The sequence below is a fragment of the Mus caroli genome, unplaced genomic scaffold (assembly GCF_978045245.1).
Source record: "Mus caroli unplaced genomic scaffold, Mus_caroli_1 scaffold_9, whole genome shotgun sequence".
In the NCBI taxonomy this organism is placed as follows: domain Eukaryota; kingdom Metazoa; phylum Chordata; class Mammalia; order Rodentia; family Muridae; genus Mus; species Mus caroli.
In genome coordinates, this window is record NW_028227264.1 from 126,559,438 (window position 1) to 126,581,327 (window position 21,890).

Genomic DNA, 21,890 nt, shown 5'->3' on the forward strand with positions numbered 1-21,890 from the left:
CTGACCAGACACTCGGTGGACACTGTTCTCCCTGCATGACCTCTGTGGTCCTGAAATGATGATCCCAGCAGAATAAACGCTGGGATTCTGACCAAGGTTACAGAGGCTGGGAGTGCATCGGCTCCTCTCTGGCCTGGGTTGGAACCAACTCCCTCTCCCCCAGGGACTTAGCAAGCGTGTGCTGGCTGTGCTATTGACTGGGGTAAAGACTGAAGCCCTGGGGGAATTGGAGGCTCCTGCGTGTGCTCTTGATGCTGCCAAGCAGAAGCCTTGAGATTCAGAGCCCAGCATGGTTTCTGGGCACATAGTAGGATGACTTGTACAGACTCCAAGTAACAAAAGCTTTCCCGACACCACAGAATCGCCCAGAATCATCTCGCAGTCCTGAACGTCCAGGCACACAGTAGGGGAGCTCTAGCCAGTCTCCTGTCATCAGCATAATACGTTCATATCTACAATATGGCAAATTCATATCCTCCCTCACTGAATTATTGATGGACAGTGCACTTTAAAAAAAATCAATAGACCAGGGTGTGGAGCTGGAGTTAAAAGAAGCCTTTAGAAGTCTGCTCTTCTTGTTTTTTGCTGTTTTGCATAGGAGCAGATAAAGCTTTCCTCTCTGGTTTGAATAAGTCAAGCCCAGGGCTAGGTTGGCTGTGATTGGCCAGAGCTAGGAAAATGTGGTTATGATGCAAACACAAGCAAATATAACCCAGTGTCTGTGCTGTGCGGCCATTGCTGAAACAGGCTTCAGGACGGGCTGCTTTGGGATACCTCATCAGTACTTCACCTGCTGCTTTGCCGGACGTTGGAGGACAGAGGGTCAGGTAGGTCTACTCTGTGTGTCCTTGTCAGCCAAATGCTGAGTGTGGATGAGGCCAAAGGTGAAGAAGGGACAAGAGTCATACCTTCCCTGGCTTTTGTCTTTTGGGATGAAGCTTTGGAAACTTCACACTGAGAGAACCTGTAGATCCCACTGACTAAGTTGGGCCACATTCTTGAGGCTCAGGGATTTGGGGTAACAAGACCCCTCTCATCTGTTCCACTGTGGGGCAAGAGAAGTTTAAACCCCAGTAGGTTACAAGCTACCTGGAATCCCCAGACCATACCCCGTGCCTGTGATCTTTGTAGCTCTCGGTACTCCAAAGTGCTGGTGGTTACGGCTTGGGAAGACAAACAGACCCAGCTTTGGGGGACTTTGATGTGGATAGATGGAACTGGGCTTTCTGGGTGTGGCATTTCCTGAATCTTGGGTCTCTAATCAGCTCCTGGATTCTGAAGTTCCATGGGGGACATGGGACTGCACTGGGGGCTCGGATTCACCGTGCTAAGGTGGCTGGTTAGGCTTTACCGATAACCAGGACTGTGTCAGCTCTGGTTCCCTTTCCTGGGTGGGTCACGCATTAGACTTAAAAGTGAGAAAACTTGGCCTGAAGGAAAGCTGACTATTTCCTGGTGGTTCTGAGCTGTGCAGGGTGGGGCAGCACAAGTTATCAAATTAAATCCTCAAACATTGGCAGTTCCGCACCACGGCTCTGCTTCAGTCTACTGCCGGCAGCACACAAAGGGCCTGGCTCTTTGGTGGTACATCCTCTCCAAACCCGGTTAGAGCTCAAGAGAAGAATGGTCGGTGGAGTCAGACCCTTTTTTTCTTTTAGGGGTGGGGCCTTGCTGGGGATAACAGACGTCTACCATTTGAACAATGCCCCATCCCCAGACATGCCACACTTAACAAATCCTGTATATCACCAACTATCAAACATCCACACAATCTCCCCCCACCCCCACCCCCCGGGACGATTCTGTCTTTTAATCTCGCGTAAATCCAACCATCCCATCTTTAAGTCTTAGGAGAAGCCAACCTAGTGATCACTTGGCATACTGTGAGAGCTCAGTCTCCCTGAGGGTAGGACTTGAGAAGAGACATGTTCGCAGACTTACTGGGTCACCGTGTGTTAACCCCAGCCAAGTGCTGACTACTGTGACCAGCGTAAGGTCCCCATAGTCCTCTTACCACTTCCCTCCATGGCCTTATTCAGCTCTATGGGTGCTGAGAACCTCTAAGCTCCCTGAGGACAAGCCTTCTAGAGAAGCTGGGGTCTGCGTGGGACAGGCAGGGAGGCCTGCACCCATTTTCCTTGCTGACACACTCAGCTCTTTGTCCTAGGCACAGGCATTGTACCTTCCCCTTTCTTCTGCAAGACCAGTTCATGTATTAGTCATGAGAAAGGGTGGTTACTGTTGTAGGACGCTTTGCAAAGTTAAAAGTGATAGCCAAGAGCAGGTGGGGGTGACAAGGTCTTGCCAGGCATCTGGGAAGAGGAGTTCAAGAATTGAGAGGAGGGGCTTCATTTGGAAATACTTTTTCTGTCTGGATTTCCTCTCTGTGAGCAACTGAACTTAGTTTTGGGAAGGCTACAGCATGAAAACATGGCTAAAACACAGACAGGTGTGAAAGAAAATAAAAGGGATGGACCTAGGTCTGGTGGCAGAAGCCTGTAACGCTGGCACTCAGGAGGCTAAGGCAGCTAAGGCAGAGGAGTGTACGACCAGCCTGGGCTACGTGGATAGATCCTGTGCTGATAAAATAAAATATGCCAGGTAGTGGTGGATCATGTCTTTAATTCCAGATCTTGGGAGGCAGAGACAGGGGGATCTCCTTGAGTTCAGGGCCAGCCTTATCTACAGAATGAGTTCCAGCATGGCCAGGGTCTCAGGGACCCTTTCTTGAAAAAAGTAAAACAAAATGAAACCAAAAAAACTCAGCTCTGGTGCCCATGCTAGCGTGTCTATTGACAGATTATCTACAATCTCTCTAAGCCTCATCTGTACCACAGGTGACAGGGAGATGGCCACTTCCTGAAAATGAGCCACTGTGGGCAGTGGGTCAACATGGGCGTGACAATGTCACACTCTGGAATATGTGTTGCCCTTCCTGCCGCCCCTCCTCCTCGCCCATAGAGAGATGGCACATACTGGCCCAGCACCTACTTCTGGTGACTCATGACCGCCTGTCACTCCAGCTCCACAGAATTTAACACACCAACATGCATGTGTATATCTTAAAGGAAATGTGTCATTCCTATGGCCCAGAGCTCTTGACCAAGGTGACAGCAGGTGGGAGACAAGCCTTTCAAGCAGGACGGCCCAGCCAGGTCACTGTGTGAACTTGAGCTGCCGTGGTGAAATAGTGTGGTGGTAGCATGGTGATATACCGAATGGGGATGCGGTGTGGTGGCTGACGAGACAGGGAAGTGTCTTGGGAGAAGCAATGGCTCCCTGTTCACTGTGAATAGCATCACCCGGGCTTTGTGATGTTTCGGTTCCAGGAAGACAGACACTATGTCTCTGAGCAGTGCCTTCAGGGCTGTGAGCAACGACCCCGGGATCATCACATGGAGAATTGAGGTGAGCCGAGTGGGAGCCACACCCACCCTGACCACTGGGATCTGAACCAGTGGCTACAGAAGGTCAGCATCAGAGGGCAGGCTTCCCCAACCTTGAACCTCCCAGTGACTCAGTGCAGGCCCCCAAGCAGAACCAACCTTGTCCTTCATCCGGGCATCTGGTTGGTGAGTCTACACTCCCAATAAACATCTCAGAAAGACAGGTCCCTTAACCGAAGACTCTTGGCTGCTGGTCAGAACATGTCTGGTTCCTACCAGCTTTGGGATGGGACATGCTGTTCAGACGGGCACTGCTCGTCTCTTTATCCTGTGTGGCCTTGGTCTCGAGGGTGGCTCTGCGCTCTGGTCTGGGTGGACCTACCAGATACTAGGACATTTGCACCTCTGCCTAGTCAGTTGTTGCAGCCTGAACCCCACAGGTAACATTTCCCTTTACCCTGCTCAGTTCCAAAGTGTGAGCCACGAGCTCTCAAGGCTTGTGGAGTCTCCTCACTCACTTCAGAATGAATAGGAAGGGCTGGCCAGAGGGAGATGGATGTGTGCAGCCAAGCCTGCTGACTAAGTGCAAGCCCTGGGGCCCACATGGTGGAAGAAGGGAACCAACACCGAGTTTCTCTGACATTTACACGTACCGTGTAGCACACAGTAAGTGTAAGGAAGAAAGGAAGGGACAGGCACCAACCTGGACTCACGAAGCGTATTTAATATTTTCACACCTAACATCCGGGTTTTACATAGAACATACACAAAGATGGCAACGGGTTTGCTTCACTTGAACAGAGAAAGTATCATTTGTATCTGAGGCCGTGTGAACCATCTTCCTTGTATGAGCAAATCAGGGCCCCACAACCGAGACTGTGACCGTGGGACCCTCAGCCTTGGAGCATCACACGCCGCTGGCGTTCTCTATGCCGTCTGCCTGCTCTCCTGCCTGGACAATCCACACAGCTCCAATGAGGGTTACTTGGCTGTTACACCCAACTCCTTCCCCTGCTGTGGGCGTTGGGGGCTCACAAGCCTCCCCAGGGTACTGTGAATGAGACCAAGGGGGAGGCTATGGGGAAGGACACAGAACACTCAGACCCAGAATGCTCCTAGAAGCCAGAACAGTGCTCCTGTCCCGCGCCACAGCTTGCCTGTAAAGATAGGGAGATGGTTCCTCCACTACCTGTGCGGGTGACAGGAGAGGGAGTCTGTGGGGAAGGCAGGAGCGAGGGACACAGCTGCATACTCTGCTAATCCTTCTAGAAAATGGAGCTGGCGCTGGTGCCCCTGAGTGCTCACGGCAACTTCTACGAGGGAGACTGCTACATCGTCCTCTCGGTGAGCGATGTCCTCCACAGCTGTGTTCTCCCCTCAGCTCCCAGGCTGTAGACAGCTCCCACGGTGAAAGTGGTGGGGTTTGCATTGTCTGTGTAGACTCTTCTTTACATTGTCGGACAAGGGCCACCTTCAGGCCTGGGTTGTGATTGTGTGTGTGTCAGATGGTGGGCCTGGGGCCCTCAGTCCAACCCTTCTCCTGGGTGTAAGCTGTCCACACACCCACACACATACCATACACACACAGCACACACATCCCAGGGTCCCAGCCATACACTAAAGTGTTCAGAAGGCCAGACAAACATGCAGCCTGACTTTGGCCACAAAGTGCTCACTGTGCCTTAGGTACGATAGTTTCCATTGCTGTGACAAATGCCCTGAGCAAAAGCATCCTGAGATTCATTCATCTTATGTCGCTGAGGAAAGTCAGGCCAGGAGCTCAAGGCAGAAACCTGGAGGCAGAAACTGAAGCAGAGCCCACAGAGCAATGCTGCTTACTGGCTTGCTTCCTGTGGCTTGCCAAGCCCCCCCCCCCCCCGAGACAGGGTTTCTCTGTGTAGCCCTGACTGTCTTGGAACTCAGTCTGTAGACCAGGCTGGCCTCTGCCCCTCTGCCCCTCTGCCTCTGCCTCTGCCTCAAGTGCTGGGATTAAAGGCGTGAGCCACCACTGCCCGGCTCTTGTGGTTTTTTAAAATATACCCGAGGACCACCTGCCCATCCGTCGTGGATCAGGAAAACGCACTACAAACGTACCCCTGGGCCATCTGATGGAGGCATTTTTTCTTAATCCACATTCTTCCTCCCAGATAACTCCAGCTTGTGACGACAAGTTGACAGGATAGACAGTATACCAGTCATAACACTCAGGAAGACCAACTTCAAGGTCAGCCTGGGCTACAGGCAAACATTCAGTCTCCTAAAACCAAAGAATGGAGCCTAGTGGCACACACCTATGATCCCAGCACTTGAGAGTTGGAACTAGAGAGATTAGGAGGTTGGAGGCCTGCCTCAATAAGTTTTGACTAGCTTGGGCTATGCAATAACCTGTTTTGTTGTTGTTGTTGTTGTTGTTGTTTTTTAAATAACCTTTTGCTCGTTCTACTGGATGAATACTATCACACACACAGTGCTGAAAGATGTGCAGTTCTGTGAGTGCGGGGGCCCTTCAGACAGAGCCTGAAATCCAACTGGGGAAAGGTTCCCCACTTTAGAAACAGCAAGTGGTCAGCTTCCCCAAATGTGGGAAAGAAACGGAGCTACCAGAGCTTCAGCGCGCCTGTAAACGGGCCGTGCTGGAGCACAAAGAAAGAAGGGCTGCACATGTGAAGGGGCCTTGCCCTGAAGCCCCGTAGCACAGGGCATGCTGGAGCCTTCCCACACCAGAGAAGTCAGCAGGATAGCAGAGGTGAGCCTAGACCTGACCCTGCCCCTCTGGCTACATCCCAGACCCGGAGAGTGGGCAGCCTTCTCTCCCAGAACATCCACTTTTGGATCGGGAAGGACTCCTCCCAGGACGAGCAGAGCTGCGCGGCCATCTATACCACACAGCTGGATGACTACCTGGGAGGCAGCCCGGTGCAGCACCGTGAGGTCCAGTACCACGAGTCCGACATCTTCCGTGGCTACTTCAAGCAGGGCATCATGTGAGTAGCTACGCACAGAGTGGAGACAGATACAACAGTTCCCAGGAGAGGAAACTAAAGGGCCTTTGAAGTAACCTGAGAGATGCAAAGCAAAGCAAAGCCATCGCCTTGCTCGATCGGGAGCAGTGCAAATCAGAGTGGGGTGGGACAGAGGGCTGGGCGGGCTGTGAGGAGCCATACGAGGCAGTGAGGGACAGTACTGCGTTCTGGAGCGTGCTGGGACTATAAATTGTGAACCCCATCTCTCAGAACAACCTCTCACACACACAGGCCTGTAAGGACCCATGATCCAGGGTGTTCCTGACTGCTTTAGCGGTGGGAGGAGGCTGTGGTCAATGTAGGTGTCTGTGAGTCAGTGGCAAGCCTCACCTAGCACACATGAACAAAGACACAGACAATCTCTGTTTCTGAAAGTCGTGCACACGGGTGACAGGACACGCTTTATTAGAATGAAAGAGGGACGTGAGACTGCACAGAATAAGGAGGCAGGGAGAGTTCTGGGAGGTCACACGTAGGCGCTGCGGTGCACAGACACCACACATGAGGTCCAGCTGGGGCTCTTGCCTATAATCCCAATCTATGGGGTTCCTTCTGCCTGCTGCACTACTCTCATCTGTGGGACTTCTCATAAAATCTCAGCTCACATGTCCCTTCAGGAAAGCCCGCCTCGGCCCCTAGTCACAGGCCTATCCTTGGGGCAGCAGGTGCAGTGTCTGTCTACTTTGCTCGTTTGTTATTATAAGCAATGTAGACAGAGGCAGGCAGATGTCTGTATGTTACTACTGTAATTCTCAGTAGTCTTCCCAGAACCTAGCGCTGTAGCAGGCATAGGACAAATAACTGGATCAATGTCCCCTCAGCTATAAAAAGGGGGGTGTAGCCTCTGGGATGAAGCACGTGGAGACCAACACCTATGATGTGAAGAGGCTGCTACATGTAAAGGGGAAAAGAAACATCCAAGCCACGGAGGTGAGTCCCACACGTGAGTGTCCTGGGTGCCCGGTGCTCCCACCCTGGCACCTAAGACTGCCCCAAACCGCTCTGACTGCTCACACACAGGTGGAAATGAGCTGGGACAGCTTTAACCGAGGCGATGTCTTCCTGCTGGACCTTGGGATGGTCATCATCCAGTGGAATGGCCCGGAGAGCAACAGTGGGGAACGTCTCAAGGTCTAGCTCCTCCCCCTCCTCTCCTCCAGGCCTGTCGTCCAGCTGGGCTCCCCCTCTTGGGTGCCACCTTCCTTTGCCTTCTTTTTTTTTTTTGGTTTTTCGAGACAGGGTTTCTCTGTGTAGCCCTGGCTGTCCTGGCACTCACTTTGTAGACCAGGCTGGCCTCGAACTCAGAAATCCGCCTGCCTCTGCCTCCCGAGTGCTGGGATTAAAGGCATGCGCCACCACGCCCGGCCCTTTGCCTTCTATGCTTGCTGACCCCCAGGAGTTCAGGGGGGACTTCTGCCTAAGCGTAGACTCTGTCTTGCAGGCAGGCCAAGGGCTTGTCTTGCTCCTCAGCATCAGAGTAATGTGCCTGCCATCCTGGTGGCTCGCATGGAAGCTGTGGGGAGGGAAAGGGCACTGGCTGAGCTGAGAGCCCTCCTTTGGCTTCTCTGACAGGCTATGCTTCTGGCAAAGGACATTCGGGACAGGGAGCGAGGGGGCCGTGCTGAAATCGGGGTGATTGAGGGAGACAAGGAGGCGGCCAGCCCAGGGCTGATGACAGTCCTCCAGGGTACCCTTGGCCGACGCTCCATGATCAAGCCTGCAGTTCCTGATGAGATCATGGACCAGCAACAGAAATCAAATATCATGTTATATCAGTGAGTGTTTTAGCTTGGCTGTGGGCTGGAGGCTGGGTGTGGGGAGGTGTCCTCTAGAACAGCAGGCACTCAGCTTGGGTAGAGACGTCGGCCTTTGCTCTTGGTTCGACCTTTCTAAAGTTATCTCCTACAAGGAGCTCAGAGGCAGCCCATCTCAGAGAGGCAGCTATCCTCCCTTCTTGTTTAAAAGTCTCCTGGCCTGCGGGTGGAACCTTTCTGGTGTATCCATGCCTAGAGGTGTGGATGGGATAGTTGTGGAGCGAGATCCACAGTCTCCTTCAGAGAACAGAGTATATCTCCCTCTCTGTATTCAAGCTGTGTCTATCTCCAAAAGTCCACTCTGTCTAGCCACACTGAAACATCACTTTAGCTATGGGATGCTTCATAAAGAGAAGGCGCAGGCTAAACCTCTCTCCTTCACCAGTGTCTCCGACACAGCTGGGCAGCTGTCAGTCACAGAGGTGGCAACAAGGCCCCTGGTCCAGGACCTACTGAACCACGATGTAAGTGGACTGAAGGGGGCTTTCTTTGAGGAAGCCGGAAGTAACTTTGAAGGCAGACCCCTGGGCAAAGTCTCCTCCGCCTTGAGTTTGAATAACCATACTTCTCCCTGACTGATTCAGGACTGCTACATCCTGGACCAAAGTGGCACCAAGATCTACGTGTGGAAAGGCAAAGGAGCCACCAAGGTTGAGAAACAGGCGGCCATGTCCAAAGCCCTGGTAGGAGCTGGAGATGTGTGACGCTGACTGAATATTCTGCCATTATCGATATAGACATGTGCTCAAACATGCCAGGCACTTGAGCACGGTGACATATATGAGCTTCAAAGTAAACAGACTGCCTGGGATACGAGTGTAGGTTTTACCTTTTCCAACTGAGTGTCCTGGGCAAGGCCACTGAGCACCTCTGAGCTTCAGTTTCCCAATATCTAACAGGGATGAACCCTGTCTCCCAGAACCACTGTAAGATAAAACCAGTTCGTGAGTTACTCAGAACCGTACTGGCACACAGAACCCGCTCTCAGAAGGTCCTGTTGCCATTAAAGGGGGTGTCACATGTCCAGATGAGGGCCCGGTCCTCAAGAGGCATTTACTAAATTCTGTAGCTCCAGCACGTGATGTGCTTACAGGGAACAAATGTGCAAATAACTGATACAGTTAGTAGAGGCGCATAGTAGGTCCTGCAAGATCAATCCATAATGGCCATAGTTGTGGCAGTTTAATGAAGAGACACCAAAAAAGTGAGTCAGAAGTTGGCAATGATTCCCAGGGTGAGAGAGGAGAGAATCCCACCGCCTGATGTCAGATAGTGAATTACCGGATGAGCAAACACTTAGTAAGTCCCTGTCTGATGTGCTTGGGGGGGGGGATGTGGGGACTGCAGGATTTCATCAAGATGAAGGGATACCCCAGCAGCACCAACGTGGAGACCGTCAACGATGGCGCAGAGTCGGCCATGTTCAAACAGTTGTTCCAGAAATGGTCGGTGAAGGACCAGACCACGGGCTTGGGGAAAACATTCAGCACTGGTAAAATCGGTGAGATTTCGCCACGCGTGTCTTCTTCTGCTGGGACCCTAGAAAGAGGCTCGAGTGTCTGCTCACTTGGCTTCTCCCACCTCTTTCTCTGCAGCTAAGATCTTCCAGGACAAGTTCGATGTGACTCTGCTACACACCAAGCCAGAAGTGGCTGCACAGGAGAGGATGGTGGACGACGGCAAAGGCCAGGTTGAGGTGAGCCCGGTGAGGGCGCACTCAGCCTCTGGGGTGTTTCTGCTGCAGAGGAGGGCAGCCAGTTCTGTATGCTTCTGTCCCCACTCCACATTTCCATACTGTCCAAGAGGCATGGAGCTGGCTGTTCACCCACAATGCTTCAGGACAGGGAGAGACACTTTCCCCAGTCATCTATCACCTGGAAGATATGTTCAAGTCATCTGCGAAGACCATGGCCACTTCACTCCAAGCTTCTGGCTTGGTGTGACCTGGGACAGTTCTCAGGATTCAAGTCTTGCAAATGTGATGGGTCTTCAGGGCACAGAGGCGGGGAAGGGCACTTGAGATGGCTGTTAGCGCTTTGTCCCCACTTGGGGTCTGTTCAACACTGCCCAGTTCCCTTCCAGTGGAATTCCCTGAACAGGATGCCCCTCTCTGAGGAATTGTGTCTCCTCTTGTGTCCAGGTCTGGAGAATTGAGAACCTGGAGCTGGTCCCTGTGGAATACCAGTGGCATGGCTTCTTCTACGGGGGAGACTGCTATCTGGTTCTCTACACGTATGAATTGAACGGGAAACCCCATTACATCTTGTACATCTGGCAGGTAGGTCAGGCGCAAGCTCTCAGCGCGGTATTGAATCCAGGGACCTCCCTGGGAAACCCCATTACATCTTGTACATGTGGCAGGTAGGACAGGCAAAAGCTCTGTGTGGTGTTGGATCCAGGGGCCTCCCTAGGCTCACTCCTTTCTCACTCCACCGCAGGGCCGCCACGCATCCCAGGATGAGCTGGCAGCCTCAGCCTATCAGGCGGTGGAGGTGGATCAGCAGTTTGATGGAGCCCCTGTGCAGGTCCGGGTTAGCATGGGGAAGGAGCCACGCCACTTCATGGCCATCTTCAAAGGAAAGCTGGTTATCTACGAGGTGAGGACCTACAGATAACTTCATCTTGTGCAAGGATGCTCGGAACTGAGGAATTAATAAAGAGCTACCAGACAGGCTGGTGGCAGGATGAGGTGGCCTGTGTGGCGGGATGAACAAGGCTTAGCTGAGACGTTAGGGCAACGGAGGCGCTTGGTCTGCAACATCCAGGGAAATCTCAAGCCACTATCTAGTTAGCGCACTGTCTTTCCCATTCTGTGCCACATGATCTGCACAGCAGTAGCTATTACCCAGCCTGCACCCATCCAACACTGCCCTGCCTCTCCTCAGTCACTGCCCTGGTGTGCCCCTCTCCTAGTCTAAGGCCTGCTTCTTCCACAGAGCCCTGATGGAAGCCTGGGCAGGCAATTCAGACACTCAGGTATGGGGGGTCTCTCAAGTCTGATGTCAGGTCCTTCTCTTGCCCCGTGTAAGCCAATTTCCCAACCTCACTCTCCTCCTGTGCACAGTGGAATAATACCTGCTCCTCAGAATTACTCGAGGTCAGTTAGTGGAGGGAAATCGTGGTCCTCTCCCGTTAGCCTAGGGGGATCCTGAGGGACAAAGATGGTATACAGTCCATCTGGCGTTCATAGCAGCCAGCTCATACAGCACTCTGAAGGTCTGGACTCTGCTTTTCAGGGAGGGACTTCCAGGAAGGGAAACGAGGAGCCTGACCCTCCAGTAAGGCTCTTCCAGATCCACGGGAACGACAAATCCAACACCAAAGCAGTGGAGGTCTCAGCCTCTGCTTCCTCGCTCAACTCCAACGACGTCTTTCTGCTGCGGACTCAGGCAGAGCACTACCTGTGGTACGGCAAGGTGAGAGTGCTGCTGGGTCCTACTAGTTAGTCCGTTGGGAGTCACGACTGCCCTGGCTCCACCCTCAGCCCTGTCAGTAATGCAGAAGTACACCCAAGTTCAATCCCCAGCAACACAAAAGGCTGAAAATGGGAACTCCTATCTGTAACCCCAGAGCACACACATGCTTGTGTGTATGCGTGCACGCGTGCACACACACACACACACACACACACGTAGGTACACTCACATATGCACTATGTACACACATCCACATACATACACAAACATATCCACACATACACACACACGTTTGTACACTTACATACAAACACATACACACATATGTACACACATCTACGTACACATACACAAAATCCTGGAGCTGGAGAGATGGCTCAACAGAGATGCCACCTGCAGAAGACCTGGGTTCAGGTTCCCCATGGTGGCTCACAACCATTTGTAAATCCCATTCCAGGGGATCTGACACCCTCTTTGACCTCCATAGGCACTGCACACACTTTGAGCACATACCTACACACACATACATGTGGATAAAACACTCATGCAAGTAAAACAAATCTTTAAAGAGCACCAGTGAACAAAAACTTCCTTACACAAAGATTTGTATACACATGTGCATAGTAGCACGTTTATTCACAATCCCCTCAAATTAGATGCGATCTGGAAAAATAGATGAAATTCAAAAATAGTAATATTCCTTCAATGGAATTACTATTACTAATATTACTCAGCAATAAAAATGGAAGGGCCACTCATGCACACAACACAGAGTCTCCAAGTGACAAGAGTCTCCTGTCAACAAAGAATTCTGTCTCCCAGGCTGGATGTGACATGCTTCCACTTGAGAAATGCCAGGACTGTTCTAATGGAGCCCAGCTTAGCCTATGTCAAGAGTTCAGGACTCAGGGCTTGACATCAAAGGGATAGGAATTGAAGAGGACTAAAGGAATTTCCCTGTGGGAACAGAGATCTGTTTAAGCCTTGTGGAACCCAACAGTCAGGTTTACTGTAATTAAAAAACTAAGACTAGGGGCTGGAGAAATGGCTCAGTGGTTGAGAGCACTAACTGCTCTTCCTAAGGTCCTGAGTTCAAATCCCAGCAACCACATGGTGGCTCACAACCACCTGTAATGGGATCTGATGCCCTCTTGTGGAGTGTCTGAAGACAGCTACAGTGTACTTACATATAACAATAAATAAATCTAAAAAAAAAAAAAAAAAAAAAAAGACTAAAGCTGGGCAGTAGTGACACACACCTTTAATCCCAGCACTCAGGAGGCAGACGCAGGCGGGTTTCAGAGTTTGAGAGCATCCTGAGTTCCAGGACAGCTGGTGCTTCACAAAGGAATCCCGTCTTCAAAAGACAAACAAAAACAAAACAAAACAAAAACAATGAAAGTTACATGCTAGGGATACAGGGCTTGCTTGTTACAGAGGCAGAGCCTTTACTGTGCATGTGCATCGGAGGAAATTGTGTGCTAGAATTCCAGGTGAGGCTAAATCAGAGGCGGCTTCTGCGTAGGAGCGCTGTGGGTTTCAGAGCAGGCCTGTCCTTTGCCTGCATGTCCTGTCCTCCCCTCTATCCCCATCCTGGGGCACGGCAGCACAGAGCCAACCCCCAGTTTCAGAAGCCTGGCATCCCTACCAATGTGCCCTGTGCCTCTAACACCTGTGTTCTCCTCACCCCATTCAGGGGTCTAGTGGGGACGAGCGGGCAATGGCTAAGGAGCTGGTCGACCTTCTCTGTGATGGCAATGCGGACACTGTGGCTGAGGGCCAGGAGCCACCTGAGTTCTGGGACCTTCTGGGAGGAAAAACAGCCTACGCTAACGACAAAAGGTAAGTGAGCAGTCAGCTCTGTCTTCTTGGCTGGCCTGGCCAGTGGCCCCTACAAATCCTAAGATTCCCTCACAGCTTTAAACATTCCGGGCTGGGGACACAGCTTAGTCAACAAAGTCCTTGTGCAAACACAAAGACCTTAGCTCCATCCCTCGCAGACTGAAAGCAGCTACAGCAACGCAGGCCTGTAATCCCTGTGCAGGGGAGTGGGGGTGACAACAGGATCCTTCAGACTTGCTGGTGGCCTAGTCTAACCAAACTGACACAATCCAGGCCCTGGGAGATGCTGTCTCAAACACTACAGAGCTATGGGAGAAGACACCCAAAGCTATTTCTGTTCTCATACGGACACACACGCATACGTGTGCACACACACTCTCGAGAGCACACACACACACACAACATGATTCCTATGCATCACTCTCCTTCTGCATGACTCTACTGCAGGCTGCAGCAAGAAACCCTGGACGTCCAGGTCCGGCTCTTTGAGTGTTCCAATAAGACTGGCCGCTTCCTTGTCACGGAGGTCACGGACTTCACCCAGGAAGACCTGAGCCCAGATGATGTGATGCTTCTGGACACCTGGGACCAGGTGAGTCACACTGGCAAGTTCAGGACGCTGGCAAAGGTCTCCACAGTTTGGGCTGTTTCTGTATGACGCCTGCACCCTGGATGAAAGCAGGCTAGGGCTGGGCCAGCTAAGTCAAACATCTTCGGTTGGCTGCTGGCGAGCCTGCTTTATGTCACAGGCAGAGTAGACCGATGTCTAACCTCACCAGCCTTAAGCCGGGGTACTGATACATGGCTGCAGTCTGAGCAGCCAGCACACAGAGGCGGGAGGACCCAAATAAAGTTGGAGGCCAGCCCCACCCCTAGCCCTATCCCACCCGTCTTAAAAAGTTAAAAGGGGAGGGGGCAGCAAAAGGGCCCAGTGAGAGCTTGCCATCAACGTTGACAACCCAAGTTCAATTCCCAAGACCCACCCGATGTAAGGCAAGAAGGCATCCTGCAAATTGTCCTGTGACCTCCACGCCTATACTCTGGCACATGTGTTCCCACATCTGCCAAATAGATAGATACAATAGAAAAGTTCCAGCCGGGCGATGGTGGCACACGCCTTTAATCCCAGCACTTGGGAGGCAGAGGAAGGCGGATTTCTGAGTTCGAGGCCAGCCTGGTCTACAGAGTGAGTTCCAGGACAGCCAGGGCTACACAGAGAAACCCTGTCTCAAAAAAACAAACAAACAAACAAAACAAAAAAAGAAAGAAAGAAAGAAAGAAAGAAAGAAAGAAAGAAAGAAAGAAAGAAAAGAAAAAAGAAAAAGAAAAGTTCCAGCCAAACAAAACAAAAAATCCCTCTCACCACCCTGGGGATTTTCTCACCTTACTTTAGAAAACAAAGCATAGCATAAGGTCCTGCCTTCTTTTGAGGATGACAGCAGATTCTAGAGACTAGGGATGGGCCTTTAAGGCAGCAGGTGCACGAGATGTCTTCCTGTGTATGCCATTTCCCTCCATGCTGACGAGCCTTCGGGGTTTACAGACTGGTGGGACGGGCCAGGCAAAGAAACCTGCGTGCTTTATGGTGAGGTATGTGAAGTGTTCAATGCAGTTTGGAGCTCTCATAAGACTCCTAGAGGAGAAGGCCAAGTGGGAAGAGATGAGCCGGGCTCTGGGGGAGGAAATGGTACTGGAGAACAAGACACAGGATCCTACCAGAGAATAAAATAAGCCTGGCCGAGTAGCTCGTGCCTGCAGTTCCAGCACTAGTGAGGCTGAGGCAGGAGAATTTCTGTGAGTTCAAGGAAAGAGTAGGCTGGAAGTCAGCCTTGCCTAGAGAGTGAGATCCTGTCTCAAAACCAAACAAATAAGCCCACAAAGACATAAAACAAGACCTAAGGTCCACCCTAGAGAGAGATAGATACAGCTGAGAGTAGCTGTGGGCTCTGAGGGCCTGACCCATCACACCAGAAAGCAGGATGGGCCAAGAGCAGTGGGTATTGGCTGTGTTATCACAGAGAGAGGTGTGGTGATGGGGTAACTGCCTTGATCCAGCTCATGAGTCCAGTGACTCCCTGGATCCAGGGCTACAGACCTGACTCTCAGTTCTGTCCTACATGATGGAGGGCTCAGGCTTACCAAGAACGGACGTTCCCATGAGATAGCCACTTAGACAGGAACGGCTACATTTGGCTTCTCTGAGGTTTGAAGCACACCGAGACAGCATAAGAGGTGCTTTGTAGGCTGTTCATTCAGGAAGCTGTGGTTCGGATGCGAAAACTTAGAAGATCGAGCTGCTTCTGGAACCTTCCTCTTTGGAGCATGAATGAGGATGTGACTGGCAGGGGGCGAGGGGGATGAGCAGTGTACACAGCAGTATTTGGTCCTGCGGACGCACTAACAATATGAAATCGGTGCAACAGGTGTTCTTGTGGATAGGAGCGGAGGCCAATGCCACGGAGAAGAAGGGGGCCCTCTCGACGGCCCAGGAGTACCTGGTCACACACCCTAGTGGCCGAGACCCCGACACACCGATCCTGATCATCAAACAGGGCTTTGAGCCCCCCTCCTTCACAGGCTGGTTCCTGGCATGGGACCCTCACATTTGGAGCGTAAGAAAAATAGAAATTGAGGATGCTGTTCTGACTGCCCTGAGCCTCAGAACTCATGGGGGGGGGGGGGGACATGCTGTTCCAGAGCCAAGTAAAACCCGAGCCACTCCCCACACCCTTGCCTGCTTCCCTTCTCCTTGGCTTTGTCTCCCTGGCAGGGAGTCTAGTCAGTTCCCAGCTGTGTCAGCAGGAGGCAGCAAGGAATTATGATACCTGTCTACACGTGGTCACAATCCTGACAGTCCGTGGAAAGTCACGGCGGGCCAGTGGCAAGAAATCAGGCGTCTGACGCCCGCTCACCAGCTTGTTCTTGCCACCAAAGAATGTTGGTCACTTGTAACTGGACCTGAGTATACCCAAGCGCTTCATGGCTCTACCTACACACACCAGGCCTATGATGCTTGTTCCCTGTTGTCAATAAATATCTCCTCCTGTGTTTTCTGTCTCTTCCTAGGAAGGAAAATCATATGAGCAACTAAAGAATGAGCTGGGAGATGAGACTGCCATTGTGCGAATCACCGCTGTGAGTCGGGTTCACTCTTAGAGGAGAGAGAGGGTGCAGCAGATGCCCTCGTGGTGTCTTTTAAGAATAAAAAGAAAAGAAAGAAAGAAATTAAGAAAGAGAGAGGGGGGAGGGGGAGGGAGAGGGAGGAAAGGCGGAGGGGGGTGAAGAAGAGGGAAAAGCAGGTCTCAGAGCCAAGTTCCTAATTTACTGCATTCCAAAACACGGTAGGTATGTGGGGGAGGGGGGTTGGAGAGCTGGCTCTGCAGCTAAGAGAAGCCCCTGTGTTGGGTGGCTCACAGGAGACTCTAACTATAGCTCCAGAAGTGTGTATTCCTCTGGACTGTAAGTGCACCCACACTCCTGTGCACACATATCCCCCCATATACATAATATACTAACTAAATTAAAGAGTTTAAGGTCATCCATGTTACATATTGAGTGGAGGGCCAGTCTGGGCTATATGAGACCCTGCCTCAAAAAAGGAAAAGAAAGGGAAAAAAAAGGAAAGAAAGGAAAAAAGAAAAAGAAAAAAAAAAAAGAAAAAGGAAGCAAAAGAAAAGAAAGAGCAATAAGAACAAAACCTAACTTTATTACTCAACCTTTTAGGATTATTGTTGGTATTCCTCAGGCACAAGCTTCTAACCCAGATGATATTTTATTAGTTTCTTATGGTGAAATCCACGCTGTTTTAGGCCACGGACCCCTATTTTAACAGCTACAAGTGGAGCTTGCGGCCAGCAGCGCTTGGAATGACAGAATGGGATTCATGACACAGGGAGGTCCAACATTTACACGTTGTCCTCTGTGCTCTGCTAACCCAGGTCCCAAAGCTAATGGGATGCCGATAGTGTCTTTAAAGTATACTTAAGCGTAGCTTCAGTCTGAAAGCATTTAACGACTGAAAACGTAGGACCTAGATAAAAACCCCAAAGGAAGGGATATATATGATCATAGTACTTGAAAACGACTTCCGGCAAGAGGTAGACAGCTCAGCGGCACCTGCCCAGCATGCGCGAGGCTTTGGCTTCAGTTCCCAGCACTACATAAACAAGCATCTATATGTAATGCATGGTTAGACCTAAGTGCAGTGCGCACGCCGATCTGGCTCTAAAGTCTCACACTGGACCTGCTGAATCAGCGTCCCCAGGTTTGTCAGGCATCCAGGTTTAGGGACCGCCATTCTGAAAGATGTTCACAAAGGATGGAGAGCACAAGCCAAAGTGTAAATCTTATACACGCAGGGAACCGAGGCCACACGAAACATCGCTCTACTTATCTGTGTCTGTGCTCCTCTCTTACGCAGGACATGAAGAACGCGACACTCTACCTGAATCCTAGTGACGGTGAGCCAAAGTACTACCCGGTGGAAGTTCTGCTGAAAGGTCAGAACCAGGAGCTGCCTGAGGATGTGGACCCCGCCAAAAAGGAGGTGAGTGGTTGTGGGTGTGTGGGAGGGGGGAGGGGGGCGCGCATGCGCGGAGCTCGCATAGCCTAAGCTCGGAGTTTGGGAAAAGGCTTGGAGCAGATCCAACATGCTGCGGGAATTGCGGGAACTGAACGTAGGTGGCGGAGCTCCCACAGGTTTATAGCACCAAGCTGGGGTGGGGGTGGGGGTAGGGGGGCTCGAACAGATCGAGCGCAGAGGTCCTGAGTTCAATTCCTATCAACCACATGGTGACTCACAACTATCTATAGTGAGTTCTGATGCATGTCCTCTTCTGGCACGCAGGTGTACATGCAGATAGAGCACTCATACACATAAAATAAATCTTTAAAAAAATAAGTTAAAAAATTAAATAAAAGGGGCTGGAGAAATGGCTCAGCAGTTAGGAGCACTGACTGCTCTTCCAAAGGTCCTGAGTTCAAATCCCAGCAACCACAATGGTGGCTCACAACCATCTGTAATGAGATTCAATGCCCTCTTCTGGAGTGTCTGAAGACAGCTACAGTGTTTTTGCATATAATAAATAAATCTTTTTTATTTTTTTTATTTATTTTTTTTTTCGAGACAGGGTTTCTCTGTATAGCCCTGGCTGTCTTGGATCTCACTTTGTAGACCAAGCTGGCCTCGAACTCAGAAATCTGCCTGCCTCTGTCTCCCAAATACTGGGTCTAAAGGTGTGTGCCACCACCGCCCTAAATCTTTTTTAAAAATTAAATAAAAAATACCACGTGGGCTGGCAAGATGGGTCAGTGGACAAAGGTGCTTGCAAACTCAGCGCCTCAGAGAGGGGAGAATTGATGCCACCAGTTATCTTCTCATCTCCAAAGAATGCTCCCTCACAGACGCACTAAATAAATGTAACAGAAGACTTTAAAATACCTCAGATGGCTTCCTGCCGTACTTACAAAAGACTCCAAAGGCCTCCACAGTCTGGCCCTGCCCCTGGGGCCCTCACATACTCTCTTCTTCATCACCCTTCAGCCAGTGCCCACTTTTCTCTCTTTTTGCTTGCTGGTGTGGGAGGGAGCCAGCTGCTTGCCACTTAGAGGTCACCTCTGACCAGCTTTCTTTGACTACGAGTGTCCTAACTCTATTCCCTCCCCACAACACACACTCGCCTTGGGCTCCTTCATTTCCTGGATTAGGTTTTAGTTAAATGAATTAACATCTTCATGCTGCGTGCACAGATGAATGAGTGGATTTTCCCCTTGAGTTGCTTAAAGGATTCTGACTTTTTCCCTAATGTAATCTCTTCTCTAGCCAAGTCTTAAGCATCTAGAGTGCAATGTTCTTAGAAGCAGAGGTCACAGTTGGGCTTCGTGGCTCATGACTGTAATCCCGGGACTATGGGGATGGAGGCAGGAGAGTCACCATAGGTTCCAAGCCAACCTGGGCTATGCAGTGAGTTCTGTGACAGCCAGGGCTGTGGTAAGATGCTGTCTCAGAATAATAAAAATAAATAAAACCCCCTAGCACCAAAAATAAGTATTCAACAAGAATGGTAGTGAAGGCATGGAGCAAGATACTCTACTTGATCATCCATCCATCCATCCAAAATCAAATGTTTATAATTCATACATAATGTATAATCCATTCACTGCCTATCAGGCAAGGAACCAAGTGGGAAACCCAGTCATTCTTCCTCCACTGGCTCAAATGGGCCTCCATGGTCAGGGAACAGTGTAGGGCTGTTTCAGCCTTCCTGACACCTCCCTCCCAGGGTCTACCTATCACTTGACTATGGTTCTCGGGCTCAATCCCCTCGCAAGCTTGTGTGCCCAGGCAAGCACACAGCCATGCAGCCTCCCTCCTGCCTTCCTGCCCTCCTCTCCCCAGCTAACTTGTAGGCATTTAGTGAAATGCGCTGTCTTCTTTCTCACCACAAATTCTGTTTTCTCAGAACTACCTCTCGGAACAAGACTTTGTATCTGTGTTTGGCATCACGAGAGGGAAGTTTGATGCTCTGCCTGGCTGGAAACAGATCCAGCTGAAGAAAGAAAGGGGCCTTTTCTAGAGCAAGGCGTGTGTCTGCTGCCCGGCCACAGGAGAGAGCAAACTTGCAGTGCCAACATCAGCAAAGAGTTCACCTACCAACTGAGCCCGACATGCGGCTGCTTTAGATAAGACCCATCTCAGGATGGCGGATTGTCTTTTGAAGTCATCCTTGCATTTCTTGGTTGCTATCCATTAGATGCTGACTGCTTGCCTTTTGGCTTTTGTGTTTTTTTTAGCTGAAGCTGTAGCAGAGAGCGTGAAGGCAGAAAGAGCTAGAAACTAAGCTTAAAGTATTTAATTCATCAGGACCCACATCTGCTTCCAACTACACCCTGCAATCCCCAAAGCACTAGAGTTACCACACACTCCCTGCAGGCCGGGATCAAAATGCCCAGGTCTACCGTGTGCCACAGCATGTTCAACTTTTCAAATAAAGAGGCCATGTGACTATGTTCTTATAGTGGCTGTAGTTATTATGGGAAGAACATTTCCGTGCTGAGAAAATAAAGAGGCAGTCTTGAAGTTGGGCCTGGTTCACAAGCCTCTAACCCGTTACCAGCTCAGCTAGGGTAGGAACACAGTTGTGAGTTCAAAGCCTGCTTGGGCTACAGAGAGTATTCAAGGCAGAGCTGAGTAACTTAGGAAGACCCTGACTCAATTTTTTTAAAGTGCAGTATGGGGTGGAAGAGATGGCTCAGGGGTTAAGACCACCTGGTGGTCTTGCAGAAGACAAGGGTTTCGTTCCCAGCCCCCACACGGTGGCCCACAATCATCTGAAACTCCAGTTCCAGGGGAGCCAATGTCTTCTCTGTAACAGGCATGTGAATGGTGCACATAAACACATGCAGGCAAAATATTCATATGCATAAAAAGAAAAAAAAAGTATGTAGGTAGCAATGGTGGTGCATGCCTTTAAAACCAGCACTTGGGAAGGCAGAGGCAGACAGATCTCTGTGAGCTCAAGGCCAGCCTGGTCTATACAGTGAGTTCCAGGACAGCCAGGGCTACACAGAGAAACCCTACCTCTAAAAACCATATGAATGAATGGAGGGAAGGAAGGACAGACAGATGGATGGATGAACGAAAGAAAGAAAAGGAGAAGAGGGGAGGGGAGGGGAGGGGAGGGGAGGAGGGGAGGGGAGGGGAGGGGAGGGGAGGGGAGGGGAGGGGAGGGGAGGGGAGGGGAGGGGAGGGGAGGGGAGGGGAGGGGAGGGGAGGGGAGAGGAGAGGAGAGGAGAGGAGAGGAGAGGAGAGGAGAGGAGAGGAGAGGAGAGGAGAGGAGAGGAGAGGAGAGGAGAGGAGAGGAGAGGAGAGGAGGAGGAGAGGAGAGGAAAACAATAAAAGCCAAGTAGTGGCTTTTAATCCCAGCACTTGAGAGGCAGAAGCAGATAGATCTGTGAGTTCGAGGTCGGGTTTGGTCTACAGAGCTAGTTCTAGGACAGCTAGAGATACACAGAGAAACCATTTCGAAAAAACAAAACAAAACAAAAAAAGGAAGAAGGCCAGCACACACTTACCTCAGCAGTATGCCTCAAGTCCTGGTTCAGTCCCCAGCGTCAAAGCAAATAAATAAAGGCAATGCTGAGAGAGCTGTGTGGTAACTGTACCACTGTCATTCCTGTCTGCCAGCACACCCATTTCAGGGGCACATACCAGCGTATGCACCACTACAGAGAGCATGCTGGAGCTGTCAGCAAAGAAGCCCACGTCGCCCAGACAACTCTAACACATGCCAACAAGTGTGAAATCCAGATAACAGGAAACACTGCTAGGTAGTTCCAGGGAAGATACATGGTCCAAGATGTCACAGAGTCAACACAGAGTGGAGACCTTTGTCACAGGAACAGGACAGT

The 21,890-nt window shown here is 50.9% G+C and overlaps 1 protein-coding gene across 1 annotated transcript; it reads left to right on the forward strand.

Moving 5' to 3' along the window:
- Positions 1 to 14: 14 nt before the first annotated feature.
- On the forward strand, positions 15 to 20,454 carry Avil (advillin). Its single transcript, XM_021174704.3, has 20 exons — positions 15 to 827; positions 3,330 to 3,408; positions 4,656 to 4,730; positions 6,174 to 6,370; positions 7,231 to 7,339; positions 7,430 to 7,540; positions 7,982 to 8,184; positions 8,609 to 8,687; positions 8,808 to 8,906; positions 9,571 to 9,724; positions 9,819 to 9,919; positions 10,364 to 10,501; positions 10,662 to 10,820; positions 11,460 to 11,639; positions 13,336 to 13,481; positions 13,929 to 14,073; positions 15,905 to 16,093; positions 16,548 to 16,616; positions 17,902 to 18,027; positions 19,943 to 20,454. The coding sequence occupies exons 2-20, from the start codon at positions 3,343 to 3,345 to the stop codon at positions 20,054 to 20,056; spliced, it is 2,460 nt and encodes an 819-aa protein (XP_021030363.1). The 5' UTR covers positions 15 to 827; positions 3,330 to 3,342; the 3' UTR covers positions 20,057 to 20,454.
- The last annotated feature ends 1,436 nt before the right edge of the window (positions 20,455 to 21,890 follow it).